This window comes from Charadrius vociferus, unplaced genomic scaffold (genome assembly GCF_000708025.1).
Source record: "Charadrius vociferus isolate BGI_N301 unplaced genomic scaffold, ASM70802v2 scaffold61, whole genome shotgun sequence".
Lineage (NCBI taxonomy): Eukaryota > Metazoa > Chordata > Aves > Charadriiformes > Charadriidae > Charadrius > Charadrius vociferus.
In genome coordinates this window covers 5,892,819-5,920,394 of record NW_009646945.1, presented here as the reverse complement: position 1 = coordinate 5,920,394, position 27,576 = coordinate 5,892,819, and the positions used below count along the sequence as shown (strand labels likewise).

The following is a 27,576-nucleotide window of genomic DNA, read 5'->3' as shown; positions in this document are numbered from 1 at the left end:
AGATGGAATTATTACAAAAGTACACCATCAGTACTGGCTTTACACAGTACAGTCAGTGTGCTACAACTTATAAAACCTAAAACCTGCATAACAAAATGAATGAAAACAACAGATGACAGGACGGCAGAAAATGGGTTTGTTCAGTTAAATGGAAAGATAAGCAACATTAAAGTCATCCGACACTAGTTTCAAACTGAGCTGTAGTACAGTATAATTCCCCTGTGCTATGTAGCCAGTGTAATGCAACTGCGATGGGAAGATGTTACTTTCCAGCACTGAAAGGGCAGCTTAGATCTGAGTCAGTTCAAGTAATGACATTTAAACTGAGTCTTTCAAGACTTTTGACTAGTGGATCTTTTTAACCCAACTACAGATATAGCCAACTACAGATATATGTATGATAATGCAGGACCATTAGACTGTGCCAGAACTGAAACTGCTCACAGTACAGTGCACAATCATTATTGCAGGCATAAATTCAACATTAATAGTAACATTATGTCATAACCCAACTCTTACTTTCAATACATCTACCTGAACATGAAGTAAAATGAAAAGTTTGCGAACAGTGAATCTTTCAGGAAATTTATGAAGACTGAGAGCTCCTACAATCTCCATCTCTAAGGCCGTAATCCTTCTCTATCCTGTGCCAAAGGAATAACTCTACTGGCTTCAAACAGTGAGATAAAACTTTGCTAGAAAAATCTTCTTGAGAGAAAAAGACTTTCTAGAGTAAGGTCTTTGCAGAACATGCTCATACTTAACTTCTAAAATAACCATTTTTATAAGTAAATGCTGAATTCACTGAAACAGCTCCAGGTAAACTAAGCTTTTGTATTATTCTATCTTAATTTGTCCCCAAATCCAGTTACATTCAGTTCCTAGGTGACTTTCTGCCGTACTAGGCAACTATCCATTAAGACAATCCAACTTCTTTTGCAAAATTCACTTGAGAATGACAAAAAGCTGATGTGATGTCACTACCAGTCTAGGTCAGAGTCAAGTACTCTAAAGGTGAACATCCACATGAAATTTCCATTCCTAACAACCACCTACTTGTAATATCTTTAGTACTGAAATACTGTTCCCTAATTTCACTACTTAACCAAACATTTTTAGGATAAAGTTCAGAAAATTTGAGATACACAGCAGTATCCAAGAACAATTTTAAATGAAAGATCTCTTCTTTTGACACTGCCATACCCCTTCAATAATTTGAACTCCAAGTAAGAAAAACCTTCCACCTCACCTTCACGACTCCATTTTCATGCATGGTGATACAGTTGTTGGGATCCTCTGAAAGTTGATATAATGCCTGAGCTGTAGCTCTATGAACTGATGGATCATTTGACTTCAAGTAACGTACTAAAGGAGCTACAGCCTTGGTCTCTCCAAAGGTAGCTCTATTGCTCCCCCACATGCAACAGTTGGAAATGGCCTCTGCTAAGTGACGTCTTAATTTGTCATTGTTCTGAAGAAGGTAAAAACATAATAAAATAAAGACAACATAATGAAATAAAAATTTCATAGAAAAGAAGTATTGTATTCTCAAACATCTTTAAGGCATCCCAGTTTACTTGCAGTACAATTGAAAACTGGAGAGAGCTGTAAGGCATGGAGTTAGCAGTCTCTTATTATTCTCTTTGTAGGAAGTGCCGTGAATCTTTATATTATTTCAAAGGTGCTTTTAGACTGATTGGAAATTAGGTAAGATTAGCATTAAAATGTAACATATAGCCCCATCATTGAGAGTCTCTGCATGGTTCAGATTTATTGCTCTCTCAACCCTTTGTGCTTTTTTCATACGGCACCTGTATCTCTCAAAAGCAATATTCAGCAACAGTGACTATTAAAATGAAGTTCATCTTCCAAAGCAATTTTAGTACCAGCCACAGAGTGTTTTCATTTCCAATATACATCTGATAGAAGAAGGATTCTACAGCTCTTCCTTGAAGCTGCTGCAAAATTCTACCACTCTTGTCATAACCTTTTAGTTGGGTATAATGCAGTGTGACATAAGAAACTCAGATACTTAGTATAATATGTTTAGAAGTTACTTACTGTGTTTGCTAGTTTGGACAACAGAGGAACGACTCCATGATCTGTTATAACAGCTAAATTTTCTTCATCTTTAGCTATATTTGTAATGGCTGCACATACACTTGCTAAAACTTCTTTATTCTTCGATTTTAGCAAATTGACTATTAGTTCCAAGCCACCAACAAAGGATCGGACCATTTCCCCAGCATCCTAAATGAGAATCAAAAGAAACATTATTTTCAAATATTCAATGTGTATTTATATGCAAATGCTAAAAAAAGAGATTGGCACGACGTAATTATTCAAAACTGCAGCTATTGCTGCGTTGCCTTCACCCAAAAATATGGTAAAGTCGGAACTTGACTGACAAATGAGAGTTAGACTGTTTCACATACCACCATGTAGGCAGAAATTCAATGCCTAAATAAAGGTATCTAGTGTCATTTTAGATACCGCAGGGTAGTCTTTATGGCCTCAAGCTGTCACTCCAGTAGGGTGCAGGTCTCCTTATCTGCAGTATCATATTTGCCAGGTGGGTGCCTCACATACCTTTGGGCATGTAAAACAGCAATAGACACCCCTGTTTAGGCTCTCATAGTGTCTTCCATTTCCTACATTAAGTCTGACAGCTAAGCCAAAGGAGTGGTTATAGTATTTTCTTGTATCAATGCAAATGAGTATTTAAGAATACTTAAGAGGGGAGGTTTCACAAGTCATGACAGCAACTGTGGGAGAACCATGGTGCACATCAGAGTCTGAAAAATCAATGCAAAATGTGACTAAAGAACACAAACACAACTCCAGAAAAATGTCTAAATATGCTCTTAGAAAAGAAATAGAAAACTAAACCTTGACCTTGAATACAGTATGCAGATCTTGTCCATCTTTTCCATCTTGAAAAGGTTATAGTAAAATATGAAAAGGTTTAGAGAAAGACTACAAGAATAATCAAAAGTAGGGAACTGCTCTGTAGAAGGAATGACTAACCAACTAGGACACTCAAGGCTATAAAAAAAAAAAAAAAAGTGGAGTGGTATGATAGAGGTGTATAGAATCTTGAGCAGAATGGAAAGGGCACACAGGGATCTCTCTTCTAGGAGAAGACCTGGGAGCATCAGATGAAATTAGCAGGTGGCACACTCAGAATAAAATGAAGTTATTTTGAAACAAAGCATAGTTAAGATGTTGAAGTCCTTGGAGCAGGATTGCAGTGGTTGTTAGAAGTTTGCATGTTAGACATTAACTTTGACAACATCACCCCAAAAAAATCATTAAGGGTTATTCAGTATAAAAATATTCCCTCTGATTTAGAAAGTTCCCGAGCCACAGATTTCTTGAATAGAGCGTTCTAGGGAAGGGAACCATGGCTACAAGTTTGCCCTGTTTTTCTACCTTTCCTCAGGCATCCCCTGTGGGCTAATATGAGAAACAGAATACTGTGTCAGTGAACCTTTGTTCTGACAGCATTGGCTGTTCTCACACTCTTGTGTTTATTAGTCAACACAAATTATCAAGCACATGTTTACATGCCAATGTGTAAAACAGAGAAAACTAGCAGTTTGGGCACTGTGAGACTGAACTAACAGGTATGGAATTCATTTGGTTGTCTCAAGCAAAGAGGAACTAACAGTATCTGATAAAGTGACATGGACCACACAGTACTTCATATACCCTTAAAAGCACACAGGGTATAAATCTAAGTTTTGTTTAAGCACAAATTCTTAACTGATTAAGTTACATAGTCATTGACTAATGCTGTACACCAAGATTCATTGCACTCCATTGAACTGAGATGCTTGAAAAGAAATGTGTCCCTTTCTTCAGTCAGATATTCCACCATGTAAGATTACATTATTTTAGACAACCTCTTTTCAGTTTCCTCAAGGACAGAAACAACACCGGAATAGAAAGACATCTACTTCTTTGAATGATTATTGTTTGAATGGTACATGATAATTCAATCTGTGGGTAACTGTAAGCAACATTTTGCCAATAACCATCTAGAAGGGGTTCTCAGGATGCCTAGTTATACAGAGCCTGAAAGACAACACTGCAAAATCCAGCAGCATTTTCAGAAACTGCATCATAAACACAATAATTAGCAAAGGGGTCGATGGAAAGTCAAGAGCCTAACCTGAGGATATCAAGTATTGCAATATAATCTGGAGAAATCACCATTTCTACCTGAATGGGCCCATCAGTTACTTAAGTTGAGTGGACCTCTATACTAAGATGAGCTATTTGGTTTATCAGGACTTCTTTATATAATCTATAATCTAGGCCAACATTTTTTGTTACATTTTCAACCTTCCATGTGTGGACCTGGAAAGATAAGTAGTTCTCTTAAAGTTCTTTGTCCAAGGAATATAGAAACTAGTGAATAACTTAATTATGGCTAACTTTGGGATTTCTGTAGAAACGTAAGACTTCAGAAAAGCAAATGAACTATTGATTACAAAATAGATACAGGTCAGAAACCACTGTGGGCAAGAATGTCGGGTGTTTTTTGACAGTCATCTAATTTTTATGGAACTATTTACTAAAAATATGCCATTATTACCTAAATCGTGCCCTTTACAAAGGGTACAGAAAATAGGAACTGAAAATAGGTCAGAGGAGATTCTTGGTGATATCGTGGTGGCAGATCTGCAGGTGACATTGGATGGCCTGGTGTCAAACTGTTATTACACTGGAAAGACAATAAAAGAGACTGGCCAAATGGTCAGCAGTAACTTCATAGGAGAAATTTTAGCCTATGCACTTCAGTAATGGTAAATGTGTAGAGAAGGAAAGAAAGGTCTACAAGTGGGATTTCTTTCATTTGCTCTCTTCAACGGGTCAATAGGTGATTTCTGAATAAAAACTACCAGACACTCTCCTGAAACCCTTTTGGACTGAAAGGTCTTAAGACTTCATGAAAGTGCAAACATGGATAGTATGAACTTTCCTAGGGCTAAGGAGTGACCCTGAGACCAAGAATGGTTTTGATTATATTTATTTCTTTTTAGGGGCTGATTTATGAACAGAGTGGGGTCCAATTGTATTGTGTTAGCATTGCTGAGCAAATGAATCAAATTGCTCATGGACTTGGTAAATACAAATTCCAGAAGATGCTACAGTTCATCTTTTTTAGTTCTGGGTCCAAATGCCAAACTCTTAGCTGTGATGTTTCTTTTTCACAGAGCAAAAGCAGTGGGTAGGCCCATCAGTAATGAAACATTTTCCACCACAGGCAGTGCAATTTTTGAGACTGGAAGGGAGAGGTTAAAGCCATATAGTATGAGGGTCAGGGGCAGAAGCCACAGGATGTGGAAAAATGGTAGTATCCAAGAGCAAACTTTGTGCTGAAGTCCTAAAAAACCCAGAATGAACATAACAGAGGTCTTTACAGAAATTAAAAGAGGATCTAAACGTTTATGCAGAAGAAGGACGATAAAGGTTTGTGACTCAGGAAAGCAGCTGAGAGAAACAGAGAAGGAAGGGCAGTGCTCTGCCACTTCTATTACCATGTGAGCTGCATGTAAAGGGAGGTGGGTTACAGCGTGCTTCCCATGGATACGCTAGCATAAAAGTTTCTCTATCACTGCTAGTGTATACATACCACCATGTAGATGTATCTACAGAAAATCACCTGAATAAAAACAATATTCTCAATATCAGTTTTCATGTCTGTCTTGAACTTTTAAAATTTGACAGGCAGTAGATAATGGGTTACAAAGAAAGATTTCTAGACAGAAATGTCTTACCTATACATACAGAGGGCTAGACAGCTAAATGTGCAGACACAGAAGAAGGAAAAAAATGAGATATTTTACATTTACTTCAATTCCTTGAAACTTGCTACAGAAGTGTGCATTACTTTGTATCTAAATATTGGCTGGACAAATGAGACAGGCTTCTGTTCAACAGGTAAACTCTACAGTAAAGTGTCTAAGATTTAAAAGGCGCCCTGCTATACATGAAAACGATTCTTCTTTTCTGCATGGTTCAGATATCTGTGAATTATTTATTATTCATGCTCTTGAAAGATGTTTCATGAAGATATAAGATAATCTGTATTCCATCTTATTGAACTAATATGTACATTTTATATTTTCCTACCTGTACATATTTTCTTTCTGCATGATTATAACCCTACTTGCTCAATTTATCGTCTGACAAGCTTATGCTTTCCACATTTTGTAAAGGAGTACGGTCCAATTAAACTGATGGAACATACATATATATAAACAATCCAGCAGTAAGTAAAAGAAAAGAGTTTCAATAATCGACTGTGAAACCAGCTAAACACAAGGACAGAACCTTCTACCAGTGATGAAAAGCAGAGGGAAACTGCAGAAACCACATGTCAGGAAAGTTTCCCAAATGTGATTGTGGGTGTAGTCTGGTGGTCTGTGCAAGACAAAGAGAAAAGTAAAGAAGCAAGAAATTTGAAGAACAATGAGCAGAAAGAAGGATGGAAATGAGAGCTTTAAAAACTGTTACGTTAGTTACAAGATTTTTTTTTCCAAAGAAGTTTAAACAACAAATGCAGTCTTTTTGGTATCGTTTAGCAAAACCACATACTTGCTTTGTACAATAAATTTTTACTGAAAGATGTGTATTTATTATATACAATCGCCATACTTTAAAGACATTTAAAGAAGAAATTATGTGAAATTGTGCCTGTAATTGCGGAGGTGTGGATTTAATTCTTTTGAATCTATGTTCTATGAGAATACTTGTATTAATGATCAGATAGCTGTTCATATTATAAAGTCTAAAGTAATTTCTGTGTTTTTATTTTCCAAATACTCTCAGGCATTTTCATTTACACTTATTTTTGCAACAGAAGAAAAATCATGTATTACACGTCGTTGGAAATCTTTTTTGCACTTTTTGTTTCACATAGAAAAAAATGCAATCTTTAAACTCCACCTTCTAAATTAATCAACACACAATTATTTTTTGTGAGACAACCCAAAGCGTTCATCATTTCCTGGTATTAGTGTGTGATAAGCTTTCATATTTACCTGTAGTTCTTAAACTTCACTGTACAAATGTAAATGTCACTGTGTCAAAGTCTGGGTTGTTTACTGTTGGGTAATAACATGATTTTGATATTCAGCTTGAAGTGGAAAGTGTTCTATTTCCAGCCCAAGACATTTGTACTTCAGTATTCGCATACTGCAAACTCTAATCTATCAATATAGCCATTAACTACATTTACTTTCTTTAATGTTACATATTAAGTTATTCAATAAGCTTCAAGTATCATGAAAAGCTTAAAGAACATCTTAGGATACAACTATACAAAAAACAACTTGAAAGAAAAGAAGAATGCATTTATGTAAATTTAGGCAATTTACTCCCCTACCTACCTTACCTATTGTGACAAAACTTTACTCCTTTACTGTCCTGACAAGGCTACTCAGTTTGAGTTAGACAGGGAAAAAAATGACATGATAAGAATAAAGCCTAAGAAACAGCCTTTGTAGACAAAAATACCGATAAAATCACTCCCACTGATAAGCAATAAAATAGATAATTTTATTGTATACATCTGAGTGTACATGTTAATGATAGGTTTAATGCTTCTGTTGCAACAATAGTATTTCCTGAGCTGAACAAAGTATGAGCCCAAACAAAAAGACATTTAAAGAAGCAATAAAAATGTTTCAAAAAATTGGAGGGGGGGCAATAACGTTTTACTGTATTAATAGGAAATATCTCAATTTTAAATCTTCATGATTATGATAACTTTTAATCTAATACTTAACCTGACATGACAGATATGAAGAAATACAGATTATTAAACTACATTTTGATTGTCTGAAGAAGACAGTAAGAGGTAACAGGATTTTTCATGACTTCACATGACCACATCTTCTAACTAGTGGGCAGCAAAGCTCTTATCCTCAGAAAGTATGATAAATATTATTTCAAAACCGGTTTGAAAGGGAGTAGTTTGCTATCTCAAGCAGTAAGAAAACCACTATCAGGTGCAGATGCTGAGGCCAGCAAAGTCACCTGCTGTGCTAATAAAAGCCTCATCCTGCTACTCTTTAATCGCATATTTTCATCCTGTTGAACGGCATGATTATTAACAAAACATAGTTAACTTTCCCTTTTCACTTATTTCTAAATTGGCTTCAGCCAAGAGCAGAACTACTGTCAGACAGACCAGCTTTACACATATTTTTTTTAATTAGGAGCAGAAAGCACTATGATATTTGCAGAAAGACAGATTTGGAAAAATGACTTGATCTTTGCAGTATTTATACAAGGAGAAAATTTGAGATTTTTGAGTTCTCTTGTCATCATATTATATGTTTTTTTGGTGGTTCTTTTCATTAAGTAAATAAAGTTCATCAGACTTGAGACATACAGTTCTTGTGAAAGAACTACTGAATTCTTTTGTAACTGAATTCCTTTCTTATTTCTTCCAAAGTGAATACTGGTTTCTTTATTTGAAAGATTTAAAGCTAAACACCGTATTACAAAAACAAATTGTGTTTATCTTTAAAAATACTCCACTTGAAAGATAAAAGTTTCTGCACTAAAAACAAGTACTATTTCACTGTTAGAACATCTTAAAAAGCTTAAGGTGTCAAAACTAATTTGTCAAATTGAATTGCATTTGCCCAAAAATGTGATGGTATGGCTGTGCAAATAAACTTTAGTTATCAAGAGTCATCTTTAAACTACCTTTTCTTTAATGAAGAAAGCTGTCCATTTCCATCCCCTATTGCCAACTGAATAACTTATCATCCTAATGCACAATCCAATTTAAAATTCAAAATAAAGAAATGCAACAAATAAATTTCTATATTATAGCTGTTTAGTGAAAAAGGGAAACACAATTTACATAATGAAGTTTCTATTCACTTTTCTTAATAAACAACTCAATGGTATTAATCAAATTACTTTATATTTAAAAGCTAACTTTATTCCAAGCTGTCGAGGCTTCCACTGTAGCAGAACTCATGAAGACACACCTTGTAAATGAGACTATTTCTCTACATCTCACAAGCCCTCTGTCCTGAGAAAATCCATGTGTTGGGAAAACAACAGCAGACAATCAACATGGATTTTCCTATTCTCTTCACCTCACTGAAGCAGCTAAAGCCAAAGCAGCAAAGTAGCTTTAACATGGCTCCAATGCTGCTCTGTAGCCTGGAAGAGCAGGGCCTTACTCCTTATTCCTGGCTCTTCAGGGATTTGATCATCACACAGTTAAATACTTGGCATGTATATTGTTATTGATAGTTTCAAGGAACAAAAGCAAAATCCATTAGCCAAGCATATAGCCCAAGAAAGCATGCAATGCATGGTCTCTAAAAGATGGTGAGGGAAAAAAAATAGTCTACGTAGTCACTCATGCAACTTGTAGTAGTCCTTTGGTCTATTGTTCTCCTTACTTTTCAGTCCGGCAGACTACACCTACTCTTCCTCCCCCTCCTCACAATTCTTACTGAAGTTCAGTCCTGGGTAAATGCCAAAATCCTAATTTTTTCACAGAAGCAATGAAACTAGTAATATCAAAGTCCTTTGAGGCCACAGTAGAGAAAACGTCATGATTTGTTTTAGATTATTTTAAAAACCATTTTAATAATGGAAGTATGAGAAACAGATAACATCGAATAACTGGAAAAACTAAACATTGTTTCCATTGGTTTTGGATTGAATTGAATCCAAATAAGTGTGCAAGCAAACTTCTTGTAATTATTAATATGCTTATGAGATATTCATCACTAATACGTAGTTTAATATTGTAGAGATACAAGACAGCAATATTGGAATATTCTGAGGACAGTCTAGGTAAACAATAAATGCAGTGACAACACAAACTAATAAATTGTTATAACAATTATTGTTTGCGTCTCTGCAACTCTGGCATGCTTCCATAAATTAGAGTGGTATATGAGAAGGCAATCATATCATATTGTACCAATTACCATTACAGACCACTGAGAATCTGAACAACAAGCATGAAGTATAAAATACGTTATAGTTCAATCAAAAGTTTCTGCGTTAGATAAAATGATTGCTTGAAATTTTCTGGTTTGTATTATGCAGCAAATCAGACACAATGATCTCTGTGCTTTTTCGTGCCTTAAAATCTGTGGAAGTTCCATGTGGCAAGTAAGAGTGTAGGCAGGAAAAAAGTCAGATGGACAAGAAGGAAAAACAAAGAAGAGATGAAAAAGAAAAAAATGTGAGGATGGGGTTTAAACTTTTTATAGATTTTTTAAAATCCAATTAGCAAGTCTAATTTAAAAGTGCAGAAGCTACACGACAAGCTGTTGACTAGCATGTGTAACTATTATAAACTAAGTTGCAAGGAAAGCTGGTCAAATATTTTCCAGTGGAACAGTATTCCATCAGAATATGCTAATGGAATGGAACCAAAACCTTCCATAAGAACACAACGACTTCTTGAAAAGTTTTGACAGAAACCAGGCAGAAAGGCAGACTAAATTACCAACGTGCCTCTTCATCTTTTCTCTTGTCAGCCAGATGGCTGGTGAGTAGCCTGCCAGGCTGCTTGGCTTCTGGTTTTCACAGAATCCCTGACTTCTTGCCTGATGGGCTGCCAAACAGCTGGAAAGCCAGGTCTCCAGGAGCTCCTAAGCTTTTTGGATTCTTATGGTCTCCAAGCTCTCAGGCAGCTGCTTTGCATGGAACTTAGGACCTGAGGCTCCCCTATGAGGGAGATACAGGTTACGCTTTTAGTTTCCCTTTGCTTCCCAGCTTTCAGGTTACGTGTTTTATAGGAACTGGACTCCTGTATTTGTAGACATTAAGGACCTCCGGGCAATTTATGGCAGTCCATTCAATATTTCTAGGGTGACATACCTATAGAAGGCCCAGACTCCTCATAATAGTTGGTTCACTAAACTTCTAGGCAGCCTGTGTCAAGAATCATTGGATAGGCTGGTTCTGCATGCACGCTGGCAAGCATGGCAGCCAGCTATGGATACACCAAGTCAGGTTTAACTTGCTGGGTTTTTTAAATCTCCAAGGACCCTGGTGCTCTGGAAGGCCTGAGGGGCAAGCCAAAAATTCCTTTTTGTCTCTCTTAAGAGTACTCTTTTGAAGTTTAGTTCATAACAAACACTTAAAAGTTGGAAAGTCTACATCCAGATATGAGGGATTAAAAACTGCATAAAAATGAGATCAAATATAGAAGAAGATTTATGTTTAAAATAATAATGTCTAGAGAAAACAAATAGGACAACGGAAAGAGAGCAGTAAGAGTACTAAGTTTAAACTGCCAAGGTTTCTATATAGAATTGCAAGAAGCACAGCAAGGAAAACAAAGAAACTGGAAAATGCTGTACATGCTCAAGCAGGGAATTTTGACATTATAGGCTTAACCAAAGAATGGTAAATAAACAAAAATGTATTGGTACTACTTAAGTAAAATTTTAAAAATATAAAACAAATGAACAACAGTGTGTATTACAGGGCTTGACTGATCTCTATACAGTTTTAAATTAGTAAAATGTGTAAACAAAGCATCTTAATTCATTTAAAACAGCAAATAGTTTTATTTGTTAACTATCATAAGAATTTCCAAGTTCAACTACCTTTCTTTGTTACTTTTAGTAAAGAAAGGTTCTCTGTGGTTTTATACATATGGTTACGTTAAAATTTCCATAACAAGCAAAATCTGTGTAAGAATCCTAAATAGCATGGGTCATCAGCAGCATATTTTCCACCCACAGGTTAACTCCAGACTGCTGGCTCCAGTAGAAGTCACTTTCTCGGTATATAATAGTTTTGCAAGAGTGAAGGATACTTGACCTTCACACAAACCCATCTAATGACCCTTCCCTCTTAAACCTGGTTTAGTTGGAAATACACAGACAACTTTAGATGGCTGATCATCCTTCATCACACCAATGAAATTCCACTGCAAAGCTGAAAGGGATGCAACAACTTGGGGTGGGCGGGTGGGGGGGAGCGATCACGCTTTATCAGAAGTGTGAGATACCTTTTTACAATCACATTTTAAGAAAATAGACTCACTTTCCCTCTCTCTTCCCTCAAATCCCCAGTGTCAGACTGTTTACTTAAATTATTTTGACAGACTTTGTACGTAGCTGGCTTCCTAAGTTCTTTAAGGAAGCCTTTATAACTGTAGCTATAACAAAGGCTAAAACTGAAACTTTGAAAGTTGAAAGCTGATACACAAGCCCAGACAAAGGACAGAGGAAAGGATGAGGCCTGATATTCCTATTCTAATGTTTGCACCCAAAACTCTACTAAATATGGGATGGAAAATAACCTCTAAAACTTTCTTCTTTTTTTCCCCCCAACACACACTATTTAAAGGTTACTCTGTGAGGAAATAGGTATTTTCATACAAACTCAAGCTGGCAGTGTTCCTTTTATTGGCACAATGCCTTTGGATGAATTTTATAATAGCCTAAATAACATCTTTGTAGAGTTTCTCTAAATTTTTCTTTTTGGGCTGATGTACGTAGGGAAAACACTATAAATACTGTTTTTCAAAGAAGCATCATAACCAAATATTGCTGTTCCAACATCAACAGAGTTGAGTAGACTTTTCTTAACCATTTTTCATAATCATTTGTGTTTCTTGGACAGTGCACTTACACTTTGTCATTACCAATGTGCCTGCTGTAGTAACTTTTCCTTTTGGAAGTAAGGAACTAATTAATAAGAATCTGCTCCTATTAAGATAATTCCTGTGAACAAATTACATGCTTGTCTCTTTATGTCTTATATTTTAACAAAATATACGAACTAATTTATCCAAAATCATGAGATACTTGCCTAAGACTCACAAGAGCACTCACAGGTGCTGTGCAAATTTTCTCAGGATTGTTCTACCACCCAAATTATATCACTGCCAGCCTACCTGTAAGATCTTCACTCTACAAAAAACTCTTAAGGCTAAAAGTATTTAGAACTTATGCTGGCATACAGAAGTGATGAGTGATACCAACCCAGTATTATGGTTGTCAGAGCTATAAGTTTATGTACTACAGTGTACAATTTATATCCTCTATTTAAAAAGTCTTAGATCTGTCATGGACCAAGTATCACTGACCTATATCATATTGCTGTAACAAACAGTATCACTTAGCTATATCACACTGATACAAATCTATTCTATGGGAAGTACTCTAAACCAGCTACCATAACGTAACTGTCAACATATATAATCTAGGGTTACAGGAACCTGGATTCTGCTCCCTTTGCAATTAACTTTTTGTCTAACAGCAGACAAACTAGTTATACCCAAAAGCTTAAAGCTGGCTAGCACCTAAACATCTTGAGAATTCAAGTCTTGGCCTTTTGTTACTTTTATCTCCTGAATGGTAAAACAGAAACGGTAGACTTTCCAATCTTAAACAGATTATGGTGAGATCAAGTGCATGAGAGAGAATCATGTACTCACATACTATAACAATAACAGCCCTATCAGTATGATAGATTAGCTTCTACAATTCTATAAATATCATATAAAATAACCTTTAAGTTGTATTTACAGAAAATGTCTGTACAGAAAAATGGATGCTGTACTACATTGTTATAAAAAATTGTTTCTGATACTATTAACAAGTTCTAGTTCATCTATGAACCTCCACACTACACAAGAGAATCACTACAGCTTCCACAAAAGAACACAAAGAGAAAACAAATCCAGATTCCAAGCTTACAGCTATTTGAAACATGGTTTGCAGTCCCAAGCACAGGCTTGGAGAAGCCAGAATGCACATAATCCTTTTAAAGTCATATGCTTATTACTGCTTTTGAATCAAGCACTACATAAACCAAACTGTGGTCCTTGGAAAATTGTGTAAATTGTTGAATATTATTAACTTTGAATTAAAAAATCAATATTCTGTTTACATAGAGTTACTGCACTTCCACAGTGTGGCTATAATTGCCACTTTATACATATTTCTTTCCATTTGGTGTCAGAGGAAAGGGTATTATTGGTAGGTTTGTTTCCGTGTGCCACTCTGCCCCAGTCTCACACAAAGAACTCTTTGTGGGGTCACAGATTAGCATTTGGGCAGGCAGCCAAGAGAGATGAAAGGAGGATAGCTACACTAAGGATGTACATAGCTTACACTCATCAAATACCCAGGGGAAAAAAACAAGAAAAAACATCCATATAGTCTATAATTTCAGTAGCTGTCCTCTATCCCCTTAGTTTTGGGAAAAAGTGCTTTTAGTGGAAGCTCTAGCAATGTGGAGTTCTACTTTGGCACTACAGGTTGCAGTGCGGAGCCTTACACATAATAAGCATTACCTCAATTCTGAGATAAAGTCATATTTTAACATTCAGTTATAGCTATATCATTCAAGAGAGGGGCAGGTATAGTCACATCTTGACAGATGAGACATGTATACACCCCACCAATTAGGTTACAAAAAACTTTATTATACTAGAGTGTATACGTTTAAAAAAAAGATGGAAAGGTAATTCAGAATAACCAGCATGCTTGAAAAATGGCAAGCAAGCTGCCATTGTAGAAATCATTGTGAAGAAATAGAAAATGCTTGTTATAAAAATCAAGACCAAATGTTCTCACAATGTATCTACATCTATCCATCTCTATAAATTAATAGCAATCAGACAGTGCTCAGTTTCAAACAGGAAACACTGCCTGCTAAGGATGCTAATGATACCCAGCACTTTGAAAGAATTTAGTGAGAATATAGTGAGGATCTCAAATCATATGTAGAAGGGTATATATTTGTGGTATAGTAGAGAGAAGATGCAAAAGCTGCATTAAATATGGAGGTAAATTACAAACAGGAAATATTACTGTACAAAGACTAAGGATAAAAGTCTATTTAGTATTCCAGGAAACTTCTAACAGGAAACAAAACCTTACCCATTTATTTTACTACATGTCAGTGGCAAGAATTCACTGAAGATGACTTACAGCTTATAATCACCATTTTATCTCTATTTGGAAACTGACATGAAATAAATGAATAGCTCAGTCTTCTGTGCACAACTGACCTGCACAACAACCACTATTCACAACTGGAACTTTTTGTTGGCAGTCTGAGCAGAAAATCTAAGGATTACATTGGCACCGAGTCTGAAATATGCTCTGAAACCAAATGATGGTCTCTTGAGAACATAGCTGAAGTACCTCATAGTGGAGAACAACTACAACTACCTGTGCTATTCATAGCCTGTGAGTAGAAACTTTCTGTTTTCAGCATTGTCAGATTTTCAGCATGTTTTATTTGGGAACAGTCCGTTTAGGTCCTGATAAGTTACTAAAATATATTTTCCAAATACAGTAAGCACTGCAAAGGCAAAACAGAATGCTTTAATAAGTGCTAGATGGAGGACTATTCACTTTTGAAAAGTGAATCATAAATTTTTTTAAGCAGTTAAGAGAATGAAATAAAAGAGAGTGTAAGTAGCAAATAACAAAGTATTGCTGGAAATCATCCAAATATAAAAATTATATGCGAGTATATATATAACAAAACTATTACTTTAAATACTTTCTTACCTTAGCATTTTCAATGCAAGGACAAATAGCCCAAGCTGCACTTGCTTGAACATCTGGATTAGGATTTTTCAACAATGACCATAACAAACGAACTCCATCTAGACGGTCAATAATCCTATTGCAGAAACAGACAAAAAAAAAGAGGTGATCAGTTATGGAGTAGACAACGTTAAATTTTAAATTATATCAGTTTGTTTGGAACACTACTTTAATAGATATTGGTATGACTTTCTTTAACATACTGTTTTGTTTCATGTAAGTGCTTGTGTTTTATTGTCAGCTAATCACCATCAACATAGTCAGTGAACTTTGCTTACTATAGCAGATGGGTGTGAACAAATGATGCAAAGACAGAATATGTTTTCTAACTAAATCTCATTAATGCTGTTTACTTTTTTCTCAGCACTGCCATTCAAAATACTTATAGAAGATAAAGTAAAGTAAACTACATTATAACCAGAACTCATATAAATGTGAAAACAAGCATGTGACGTTTTAATGATCTGCATGCAAAGGAATTCAAGCATACTGGCTTCTTTCATATAGTAACAAATACTTTCCAAAACAAATATTTATGCCCAAAACTATGTACTTAGCTTTTTATTCAGTCTATGCTTAATGTATTTACCTTACTCTATGGCATATTTTAAAATACTACATTTCTAATCTAGCATTAGAAATTAAAATGGTCACACCACAGTGCATCCTTTGTTGGGCACGAATAACGTGTAACTTGTTTCCCATGTGTTCCTTACCAACAAGACTAACACTGAATGCTATGTTATAATTACTTAAACACACTGTAATCAAAGTATCTTCGTGACTAGCTGAAAAATGAATTATCATCAGAATCATCTCTACACCATCTGTGTTATGTTTACATATCAATCAGGCTTGGGAATCATAACTTCACATTAGGGTCCACTGAATACCTTAAATGGAAAGGAAGGTCAAACAAAATTTAATAGCCTTTACAAAGATGCCTTTTTTTTCCAAAAGGTATATTAAACCCAAAGCAGATGAGCTGAAGATAAAGAAAAGCAAATGTACTTTCATTTTCCAACCTGAAAAGTAAAAATTCAATTGTATAAAATTAGTCTACATCTCTGATTGTAAATACAAGAGAAATTTAAATACAGATTGTGCTTAAAAACATCACACAAAGCATCTCATTTGTGTTCACAAAATTTTAAAACTAATTACAAAAACAGCTTTGTATGTAATCCTACCATCATTTGAAGCAGAAAAAATAATTAAGGACATGAACTCTGTCTAAAATAACCAAGGACGCAAACTGGTTAAACAACTATGTTTTCCAAAATAGTACTTTTTTCACAAAGGCAGGGTTGAGACACTATAAGTTATTTAAGATCTGCTAATTTTAATACAGCTTATTTTACGTACTCAGCTCCAAATCAACTGCAACAAAATCATCATTCAAAGGACAAATTCAGAAATGTTAAAGCATCAAAATAAAACAGCATGATCACAAACTACACAATAACATATATATGTTCAACACAGTAAGGATGACTTAAATAAAAGCTTCAAAACAAGCTTTTAAATCCCTCCAAACTCTCAACACTTTTAAGCAATTTTAACGTTACTTCCCTGTCATTTCATAAAGCACATGGAACTTTTTCCTATATTGGAATTAATTAAAAAAGAACCCATGAATCTTTCTTCTAGTCAAGCAGAGTACTGACCATTTACCAACATGAGGTACTTCCTCCCAAGAGGGGCTAAATATAAATGACCCAGCTCCAGCTAGTATATAAAAATCAAGAGATAGAAGCCAAACACTGAGCTCAGCTTTTTCCACCACACTTAAAAAAACAACCTCTAGGCTGATTTATCTTTCCTTTCTATTTTGTTGAAAGCTTCCTTTTCAATTTAAAGTTTACTTTCATTTTCTTTTCAGTTTTCTTGTCTTCTCTTCAGCTTTTCAAGGTAAGCTAGCCTCACTCTATTATTTATTTTCTAAAGAAGAGTTCTGAAGACCAGAAAGACCAGTTACCTTACACCCAACCGAATGGCTCAGAATATCTGAATGTATAGTCCTCAGTCTGTTAAACATGTATAAAATCAAACAACAGTGCAGACAAACCAAACAAATCTCCAAAGTCCATTGTTCATCACCAATTACTGCTTTCTCTCAGTTACACTAGATTACCTCAAATTAAAAGAACTTTACATAAAAGAACAATGTTCTTAAATTCTCATACTGGAAGAATAATTGTTGTGTTATAACCATACAAGCACAAACCCTTTTATTTTCATCTTACTGAGAACATATATTTGCCAATTAAAGAAAGCATTGCTAAACAAACAACTAATCCTTTCTCAGCTCAATTTCTCATCTTTTTATGGTTTCACTACACAATGTAGCAGAGGAAGAAACTGGGTGTTAAATGAGCGTATCTACTATAAAAGCAAAGGGAACACTAAAATAAATGGCTCTGAAAAATGTTTCCTCTATAAAAGTGCTTAGACATTAGTTTCCTTTCTATGTGAAAATTCCTTCTTAAAGTGGACAAAAATACGCATTTAGGTTTCTTTACAAAGAAACAAAGAAAGATGGCAAAACAGACCTCTAATCTCAAAAATTTCAGCTCTGATGGCATTACACTGAACAATATTCTGATTTGGTTCTGTATATAGCTTTTGCATCTAATTTTCTTCCCCAAATTTATTATAACATTATTAGGAGGATGCTGTCATGAAGCTACTTACCATAATAAATACAAGCAAACATACCTTAAAATTTACTTTGGTTGGCATTCAATTCTGTATTCCTCGGTAGCTAGTACCTTAGTCACTCTGTGGTTACAGTCACTTTAAATTATCTATATTATAACTATTTGTTGACATTATAATGATAAAATTAAACTACAGTTAAACCTGTATTAAGCAACTGCTTACAGGACTGTTAAAGGACAGTTCTTTTAATAAAGATGCAGAATATTTCCTTTGAAAGCTGAAGGGAAGCTCATAAAAGCTGAAATCATATGATATTTAGTTGATATAAAAAATCTTAATATTTAATATTTTGAAGTTCAAATATTTAACTACTTTACAGCATAGCTGAACTATACGTATGTAATATATCTAATGTATAGAACACTATTAATAGTCACAAACTTGAAAAGATTTCAAATCACAAAAGTAATCTAAAGTAGAAATGTAAACTTTATTAACGGTAATTGCCGTCTGGCGCTTCACTGTAAGTACAAAACCATAGACAAATATGCAGAGTTCAGAAGCAAGAGCCCAGATTCTGAATTATTGTTGCCTTAACATAGCAGAGACATCTGCTGGACCTGGACCAAGATGGCCACCTCTTCTAATTCAAAGCCCTGTGTCTTGTCCTAGACTGTTGTTATTTGATCACTGATACAATTTAGAATAAGGTGTAAATTATTCTGCTCCTCAAAATAACCAAAAGAAGTTGTATTGGCAGTTAGAAATAGCTGGAGTGAAGAGGCGCTCCTATCACGCACTCTTGTGAGCGCCAGACATGATTAGAGCAGAGAGGAAGGGCTATGCAGCTGACATCACTCCTACAAAAAGGCAACTGCAAGGTGTATGAGCAAAACATCTTCCTGGTTTCCACACAGAACGGCTGACATATGGTGTATATAGAATATGTCTCACGGGCAAATAATTCTAATGCAATTAAACCTATTCAGAGATTACTGGACAGCCTCTGGGATATCTCAGGTTACAGTGAATTGTTATTTGCTATTTGATCAGTGCAGATAATTTAATAAGATACATTTTTTTGATTACTTTTGTTGGCTGTTTACAGTCAACAGTTGTTTAATAAAGACTTTTCACATTATTTCATTTAAGAACCTTGATATCATGACATCATTGAACATCATTGAGATGTCTGTGCAAGACGTGAGTTACAATTCTAGACATTTACTTTGGTTTTTTTATATATCTGAAAGTAGCAAAGCTGTTAATCTGAAATAGTACTTCTCTTTCAAGTTCAAACTTAATATTGAACATTTCCAGTAGAAACTTCAACATGTATTACTTAAACACACATGCATACACATAGCCTAGACATCTGTTTGTCATATCTATCATCTTTTTCTGCTACAGTGTTATTTGCTTTTCAGAAGTCTAGTTTAATTGCCTGCCAATTTAGACCACAAATACAAATGTAAATAAACAAAGTTATACTGACTCTGTATTGTGCTCACTGGTAAGATTACAGGGTTTAATTCTGGCAGAATGTAATCTTGTCTTTTCTGAAACCACAATTTAGCATGTTTCTTAAAACTTTCACTAGTTGCTGTGGACTGTTTTGATAAATAGTATTATGTACCAATGACTCAAACTCCATCTGTTTGGCTAAAATAATTGTATGGTTTAGTTTAAAAGATTCTAAACCCTCAGTTTTGAATGCTAGAGATAAGGTCTATAGGTTTTCAAATGAAAAGGGCAAATGAAAATCTAGTGGCAGTTGTACAATATGCAATAGTCCTTTGTTTTTAGTAGGATAAAAAGAATAACTTGTAAAAAGTTCCTCAAAAAGACAAATGTACAAAAAGCATGGGCAGAAGCATCTCTGTCAGTGGCTGTGCAACAGACTGAGTATGGAGAACAGCTTCATGCTGTCCAGTTCAGTCATGTAGTTATGGGGTATTTTAAGAAACAACAACTTATTTTTTGCTGTGAGAGAAGCTGGCTGCTGTTCTTTATTTTACATAGCTCAATTGAGTCAATAAGAATCACTTAATTGCTTGAAGTTGCATTAAAAGTATAAGCTTGGTGCAGAAAAGTGACACTGTTGTACCTTCCACTCAGCAGTTGTGGAAGCTGAAGTGTCAACTAGGAAACGTGACAGAGATAAAATATATAAAAGACATATAGAAGCTGTAGATTCACCTATGCCAACCTACTAGTCTCTCTTTGCCAGTGCAGGCTTCCTCCATGGAACATATGATAAATGTACAATATTTCCCTCTGAAGTTAACTGCACTGTTTCATAGAACACTCTCAGGTTTTTATTTCTTATACTAATCTCATCCTCTTCATTAAATACCCTTGAATCATTCACAGGAACTACACAAGCTCCACTCTCAGTCTGTATGGTTTCCACATACCTACTGTATAATTGCATTCAAAATAGAAACATGTGAGTAGTTGCACTGGTGTCAATGTTTTAACTGAGCATTGTTTTTAAATATTTTGCTGGATTGGCATCAAACTTATCCACACCTGGATGAATCACAACTTGGGAAAAGATAGCAGCATTACCTCTTCTAGTACTACAAGTCTAAATAGCACAATGCATCAGGTACATGTCACAGTCTTGCTAATAATACTAACTTCTGAGTAGCGGGTTTTTTGTAGTATCAAAAAGTATATTCTACTCTTGATCTAAGATCTTGCTTACTTGCTAATGTTTTAAAATATTTTGAAAAATATTTTAAAAGTTGAGAACCTTCAACAGACGTTTTTTTCATATGAACCAAATCTGACATTTGAACCCTTTGTCCACTCTTTGCAAACTCCATAAAATTTTGTCCCAAACAACCTGTACAATCCTTCTTAATACCAAGATGGACTTTATTCATCACAATTTTAGCAGCAATTTGTGTTATTTTTGCTGCTTATACCGACCACTTTCCAGTATGAAGCTATCCATACTGCGTACTACAAGTGACTGTCCTGAATACCGGAGTATGTCTGAGGTCTTACCGGTATCAATTTATATTCATTGGCATTTAAATTTCTCAGTTGATTTACAATGTTAATTCTGTTAGGTTTATACATTACTCTAAAGGCTGATTTTTAGTGAGATACATTGTGAACGTGATTTCATTTATGTATACTTTTATGCTACACGGCTAACTGTTCATACAACCCCATGTTTACAGTTGTGTACCATCTAGCCTTTTGCCACTGGGTGACAGCCAAAGCATGAAAACAAAAGCCCTATTCAGGAAAAGAATTCCCTGCACTGCTATATGAATATCAAGTGATCTATGCAAATCAGAGCAGGAGGAGTTTAATAAAACTCTCTTTCTGACCTTCCTTGTGTATAAGGAGGGAAATATGCTGAGAATCTTGAGGTAGATATCCCTGTAAGGGAACAGTAAGGACAGTAAATGCCGACCTCAACATTTAACTGGAACACTTAATCATAAAATTCAAGGATCTTTGTAAGCTGCACAAATCTACATCACAAAACCAAAGGGAGTAGCAACACTCTGTAAAAAGACAGTCTTTTTCTTCAGTTTTGCAAAGGAATAAGAGGGGAGAAAAGGGTAAAAAAGAACTCTGGGTTCATAAAAGGAATGATGGAGAGGACAAAAGAGATAAAATACAAATAATACTCCACTTGAAAAATTTTACAATTATTTTTCATGACAGTAAATGTGCACATTTCGTTTTGGAATTACTTTCTCTAATTTAGTCTATTATTTATGATTTGAGAACAGATGGAAAAGGAAAAGGCAACACAGGTACCTATCAAACAGCACTTTAAAATGGTGTTCTGTAACTCTGAATTTTAACTTTAATAAAAATCAATTTGCTAAAGATTTATCTGATTTTCCACAAAATGCAAAACTTCTATATACTTCCTTGATGAATTTTTTTTTTTATATATAGCACATTTTACAGTAGGATGTAACTAACCCACACAGCCCTGTGGAAAACAAAAAGTAAAATATCCTTTTAAGTGAAATTAGACTTGGTTATATTTGTGTTAGAAAGTTTTCTTCACTATTTAAAATGCTATGAATATGAGTAGCTTACATCATATTTTCAGGTTCTGTTGCACAAGCTCCCACTGCTTTGGTGACATTGACAAGCAGTGCCTGATCAGTTCCAGTAAGTAATTTCACCAGAGTTGGTATTCCACCACATTTACGGATAGTAGTTCGATTTATTGGCTCTTGGCAACATTCTGCCAGTGCTCCAACGATATTTACAAGAACTTCTTCAGGCTGGTCAGTGAGCAGTCCTACCAAAGCTTCTACGGCTTTATATTCCCGAAATCTAAAATACAGAAACAAAACCAAAGTTTTTCTGTTCAGTATGTTACTATTATAAGTTTAATTTTATAATTAAAGTGTAGTTGAAGTATAATGTTTAATTTCTGTATGTAAAGTATCGTGTTGAAGAAATCACAATATAGGTAAAACACTTCAATCAGTTCTTTAAAGCGTGACATACAGCATAATTTCTTACTTTACCTTTTTAAATATATTTCTCTAATTTAGCTATCTAAGAATCTGCAGAGTAGTTTGAGGGTTTTTTAAAACTTGACATGTGGATGCAACAACTATAAATAGCTGAAAACATACTGGAAGACTGGCAAGTACTGTGGCATCCTAACTTCCAGTACTTTTCCCTGACATGTTAATGATAGCTAGAGTAGTAGTGTATCAGACCCTCTTCTACCTCTTTGGACCAAAGGTTCACCCTTACTTTTCACTAAATTTTAGCCTTTGGAGGGTTTGCCCTGATCAGTTTTATACTTAGTTCAGGCCTAATAAGTGCATTTTCCTAAGGTCAGATCTACACTTCCAGTACATTTCTATTGTACTATGTTAGATTCCAGTTTGAAATCAATTAATTGACAGAAATTTGAGTTGACTGCTACATTAATGCTTCCTTTATTCTTCATAGCGCGTTTGGTACTGAAAATATGTTTTTAAAAATCCTGGAGGTCCCATCCTATAAACAGATACATGCTAAACCTCAGAAGTTCTTTCAGAACAGGGCTTTACTAGGGTTGCCTTCCTTCTAAGTTCATTTTGTTCAGAACTTAGGAGATTCTTAACACTCAAAAAATACTGTATCTTCCTTTCATACATTTTCTATGACACACTTTGACAATTCCACTTGTTATATCAAGCGAGATCTAACCTGTCTATTATCTAATAATTATGCTTTGATTTATACCTTTGTGTAAATATACATAGTTCCTCCCCTAAAGAGAGAATTTCTCTGAGGGTATGGAGTTCTCATTTGTGCTCCCCCACAGCCCCGAGCTTCTGAGAATGTCTACTTGAGCTACAAATACTCTATTTTCCAGGAATCATTTGTACATGTAGCTTTTCTTTTATAAAAAAAATAATAGTATTTTTGAGATTCTGATGGCAGAACTGGAACCGTTTCAATACAAGTTAATCTTCCCAAGCTGGTTTATCAGTATAACAAGTAAAGTAACTGAGAAATTAGAAACTTTCATTTTTCATGATTCAAGCCTTTGCTTAAGGAGGAATCTTCCTCTCTTTCTTCGCTGTAATTTGGAAGCATCCCTATAAATTTTTTTCAGGAGAAAATACAAACAGCATGAAAAAAAGAGCAACAAAGCAAGCAAACAATTTAAAAAAAATAAATGTTTTCTCTGGCTACTTTATCTTGTTGCATATCAACTGCTTCACAGATGGAAGGATATGAGCTGGCTCTGTGATGGGCAGGCTACACTCTGACAGAGCTGTTGGCTCAGGCCATCTTGTGTCCAGAAGCAGTACGGCTGCTTGCATGCAAACTGGAAGCTGAGCTAGTGAGGCCCAGGCACCTGTATCAGCTCATTGCTGAGTCAGCACAACGTACTTCAGGTATAGGAAATACCGTGGAGCAGTTTGAAGAGAATTAAGTGGCCCTGCAGGAACCGACAGGGTTTGTTAGTTCTAGCTTCATGCCAGACTCAAGCTCATCCCTTCAGATCTACTTACGTGTTTTCATATTATCCTCCCTCCCTGTTCTGTAGTGCCCTCCCATCTCGAGTTTGGACAGGGCTTACTGCTTCAGACTCAGCACTACATAATACATGAATTCAGCTCAAGTCTGGAGCTGCGCCTGGCTAGTAACCTTCGTGGAGCGTCAAGCACTTGCCAAAGATATGTGAGTAGCCCAGCAAAAATCTGTTTGCGTTTGGACAGAATTATTGGCTACAGCTATACTAATAAATAAAACAGGCGATGGCTCATTCTCTAGCCCTGAGGACAAGAAGCACAACATAGTATCCATATGGCTAAAATCTCTTATCCTCACAATTCAGGGTGGCCTCACCCATTCTGCCTAATGGAAACAATCTGTTGCCTTGACTGTTCCCAAGGAGTGTCTGGGCATTGTCTGGGAGATCGCTTGCTGGCACAGGCCGAACTGTGTAAGGGACTCTGCTAGCAGTTAAACCGTATGGATAATCGTAACATAATGCCTGAACCTTGAAAGGTTTGGCCCTGTTTAGTTTATTAGTATAGATAAGAGAGCCATTCAGTCCATGTCATCGCTGACTGATCCAGAAACAGGATGCCTCTGTACAGATACCCAAAGCCGACAGAAAAGAAGGATATATCCCTCTGAAAAGCCAGGTTACAGTGCAATCAAGAATGCAAAAAGCAGCAGGACAACAGTAGAGTATGTGAAGACCATGGCTCTCTATACCAACAGTTTGGGATCTCTATGACTTTAAAAAGCCAGTCTGTAAACACTTATTACTGCAATTCTTTCTGGTTTTTATCCAGCAGCTATCTATCATGTCTACTTGCCCAGCAAAGTACACTAAAATGAAGGCTGCAGGAAGAGGTTACCTCTTACTGATACTTCTTCCAGCCCATGAATCTTGCATTCCTCTGTACAGAGCAGCATAACTTCAGCAGAAAGCCTAGCACATACTCCAGTGGAGCAGGCTTTTTTTGAGGTAAGTTGCATGAATATGACTAATGAATTTCAGATGAGAGGGTTGAGTATTCTCAATCATTACGCTGTTCCATGAAAGGTGGAGGGTGACAACTCCTGCTGTCACATTCTCAGATAATCATTCAAAACCCTGATACTGAGAGGTTGCAGGTACCTATGGTAGGACTCTCATCAGTTAGTTCCATTCATTGGGTGTCCAGACTAAGCTACTTTTCTAAGCCCCTTCTGTAGTCAAAGAGAGAGGCATCTAGGCTAATTATTCTGAATTCCAGTACATTTCTAAAGTAAGTGGACCTAATGTGTATTAAATATCTACCTTAGAATGAGATAATTTGCTCTCTGTCTCTCTTGATGTAAAACATTAAAGGTAAGGGTGCTAACTACTCTCTCTACCACACAGCATTGATTCTGGTTTGTAAGCTACAGAGAGGAGTGGGGATATCAAATACACCCACGTGTCAAACATTCTGTATGTGCTCATACACCTCCTGACTCAGTGTCCTATATCTTAACTATTCTTTAGAGGCATTGTCCCCTTTGACTCTTAAGATTCTAGGAACTTGACACTGTTTTCACTGTACCCTGATGAGGTCAGGTGGCAATTTTTTAAGTACTATAAAACCTAAGTTGCAAGCCCAAGTGATTATGAAGTATGGTTTTGGAGAATCATGACTTAACAATTTTGAAAACAAGAGGCCCATAAAATCAAAACATGATAACATAATAAACATTTGTAAAATTAAACTGTTACTTTGACACATTTTCTCCACTGATTGCACATTTCCAGATTGCTCCTGTCACAGCTGCTAACAGTTGCTTGTTTTCAGAGTTTCCAAGCAGAACAGATAGTGGTTGTAGACCTCCATGCTGCCTAACCAGGTCACGTGTTTCTTTATCTTCTGCACACTATACAAAGAATTAAAAATATATATTATGTAAACCATGTAAAATTATGTCTTCAAAAGCTAGGTGTATGATGTTATAACTAGTAAAAACTAATGCAGAAGAAACCATAAATATTTTAGTAAAGTATCTGAATATGCTAACAACTGCCTAAGAGAGTTTGACAGCAAACCACTACTGTATATGCTGCAGAGCTTATACTATCACATTGTCCACCTTGTGGGCAAACAAACATAAAAAACCAAAGCAGCTCTTTGAACAGTATGCCCCGTCTCTCACCATTGGTTACCTGTGCAATTTAGGGCTTGCACACAAGAATAGCAAGTAGGAACTAAATTACAATATTGAATAAGCAGCTAAAGCATTCCCAGAAGAATTAAGCCAGAGACCATCAACATTTTTATAAAGTAATTTCTTACACATTAGAGAAATAGAAAAACTAAGACAACTGACAACGACATGAAAACAAAGGGCTAATCCTGGCTCTGATCTACTGATTATAATGATACAATTACCTTAAATATGGCACTTGCACAATGCATCTGAAGCTCCTCATGTTCACTACTCAGATTTTTCACAAGGTTCTCAATCATTCCTTCTGTCCTTATTGCAAGTCTGTAACTTGGCTAAAAAGATAAACTGCATCTTTTAAATCCCATATATTAACAGTTAATAACACTAGTCACAATAATAATATAATGCTTTGATATTGAGAAACATTGTATTTTATTTTAGCACAAGTCATCTGCATTGCCTTGACAATACTATTGATGTTCTCTAAGTTAATCAAATACATACATTCTCTGCAGTGCTCTTCAAATCACCTGTAAAAACAGGTGCTGCAATGCCTATTTTGTAGCAACCTGGCTTAAACAGAATTCAGAATATTCTGAAAGGTGTCCAGACTCCCTGCTCAGAGACAAGGGAAAAAAAGATGTTTCAGAATGGGATCAAGAAATACCCACTCATTTCATCAAGAGCCAGCGGCCAAAACAACAGATACATTCCTAGAACAATGTTAGAAAAACATTTTCATGGTTTCAGCTGGGATTGAATTAAATTTCTTGCTAGCAGATGGTGCAGTGCTATGCTTTGGATTTGGGATGAGAAATAGCGCTGATAACACACTGGTGGTTTTGGTTGTTGTTAAGCAGCCAAGGTCTTTTCTGCTCCTCATAGCACCCCACCAGTGAATAGACTGGGAGTGCACAAAATGTTGGGAGGAGACACAGCCGGGACAGCTGACCCCAACTGACCAAAGAAATATTCCATGCCATATGACATCATGCTCAGTATATAAAGCTGGGGAAGAAGCAGGAAGTGGGGGACATTTGGAGTTATGACATTTGTCTTCCCAAGTAATGGTTACGCATGTTGGAGCCCTGCTTTGCTGGGGATGGCTGAACGCCTCACTGCCAATGGGGAGCAGTGAATGAATTCCTTGTTCTGCTTTGCT

The 27,576-nt window shown here is 35.8% G+C and overlaps 1 protein-coding gene across 1 annotated transcript in view; it reads right to left on the bottom strand.

Moving 5' to 3' along the window:
- Positions 1 to 27,576, bottom strand: part of ARMC4 (armadillo repeat containing 4) — an 88,084-nt gene that overhangs the window by 24,979 nt on the left and 35,529 nt on the right. Inside the window, exons 13-18 of the mRNA XM_009895131.1 lie at positions 26,636 to 26,746; positions 25,969 to 26,123; positions 22,320 to 22,562; positions 15,543 to 15,657; positions 2,062 to 2,250; positions 1,250 to 1,471 (exon numbers count right to left, since the gene is read on the bottom strand). Of these exons, the coding sequence (XP_009893433.1) occupies positions 1,250 to 1,471; positions 2,062 to 2,250; positions 15,543 to 15,657; positions 22,320 to 22,562; positions 25,969 to 26,123; positions 26,636 to 26,746 (1,035 nt within the window). The remainder of the gene's footprint in view (positions 1 to 1,249; positions 1,472 to 2,061; positions 2,251 to 15,542; positions 15,658 to 22,319; positions 22,563 to 25,968; positions 26,124 to 26,635; positions 26,747 to 27,576) is intronic.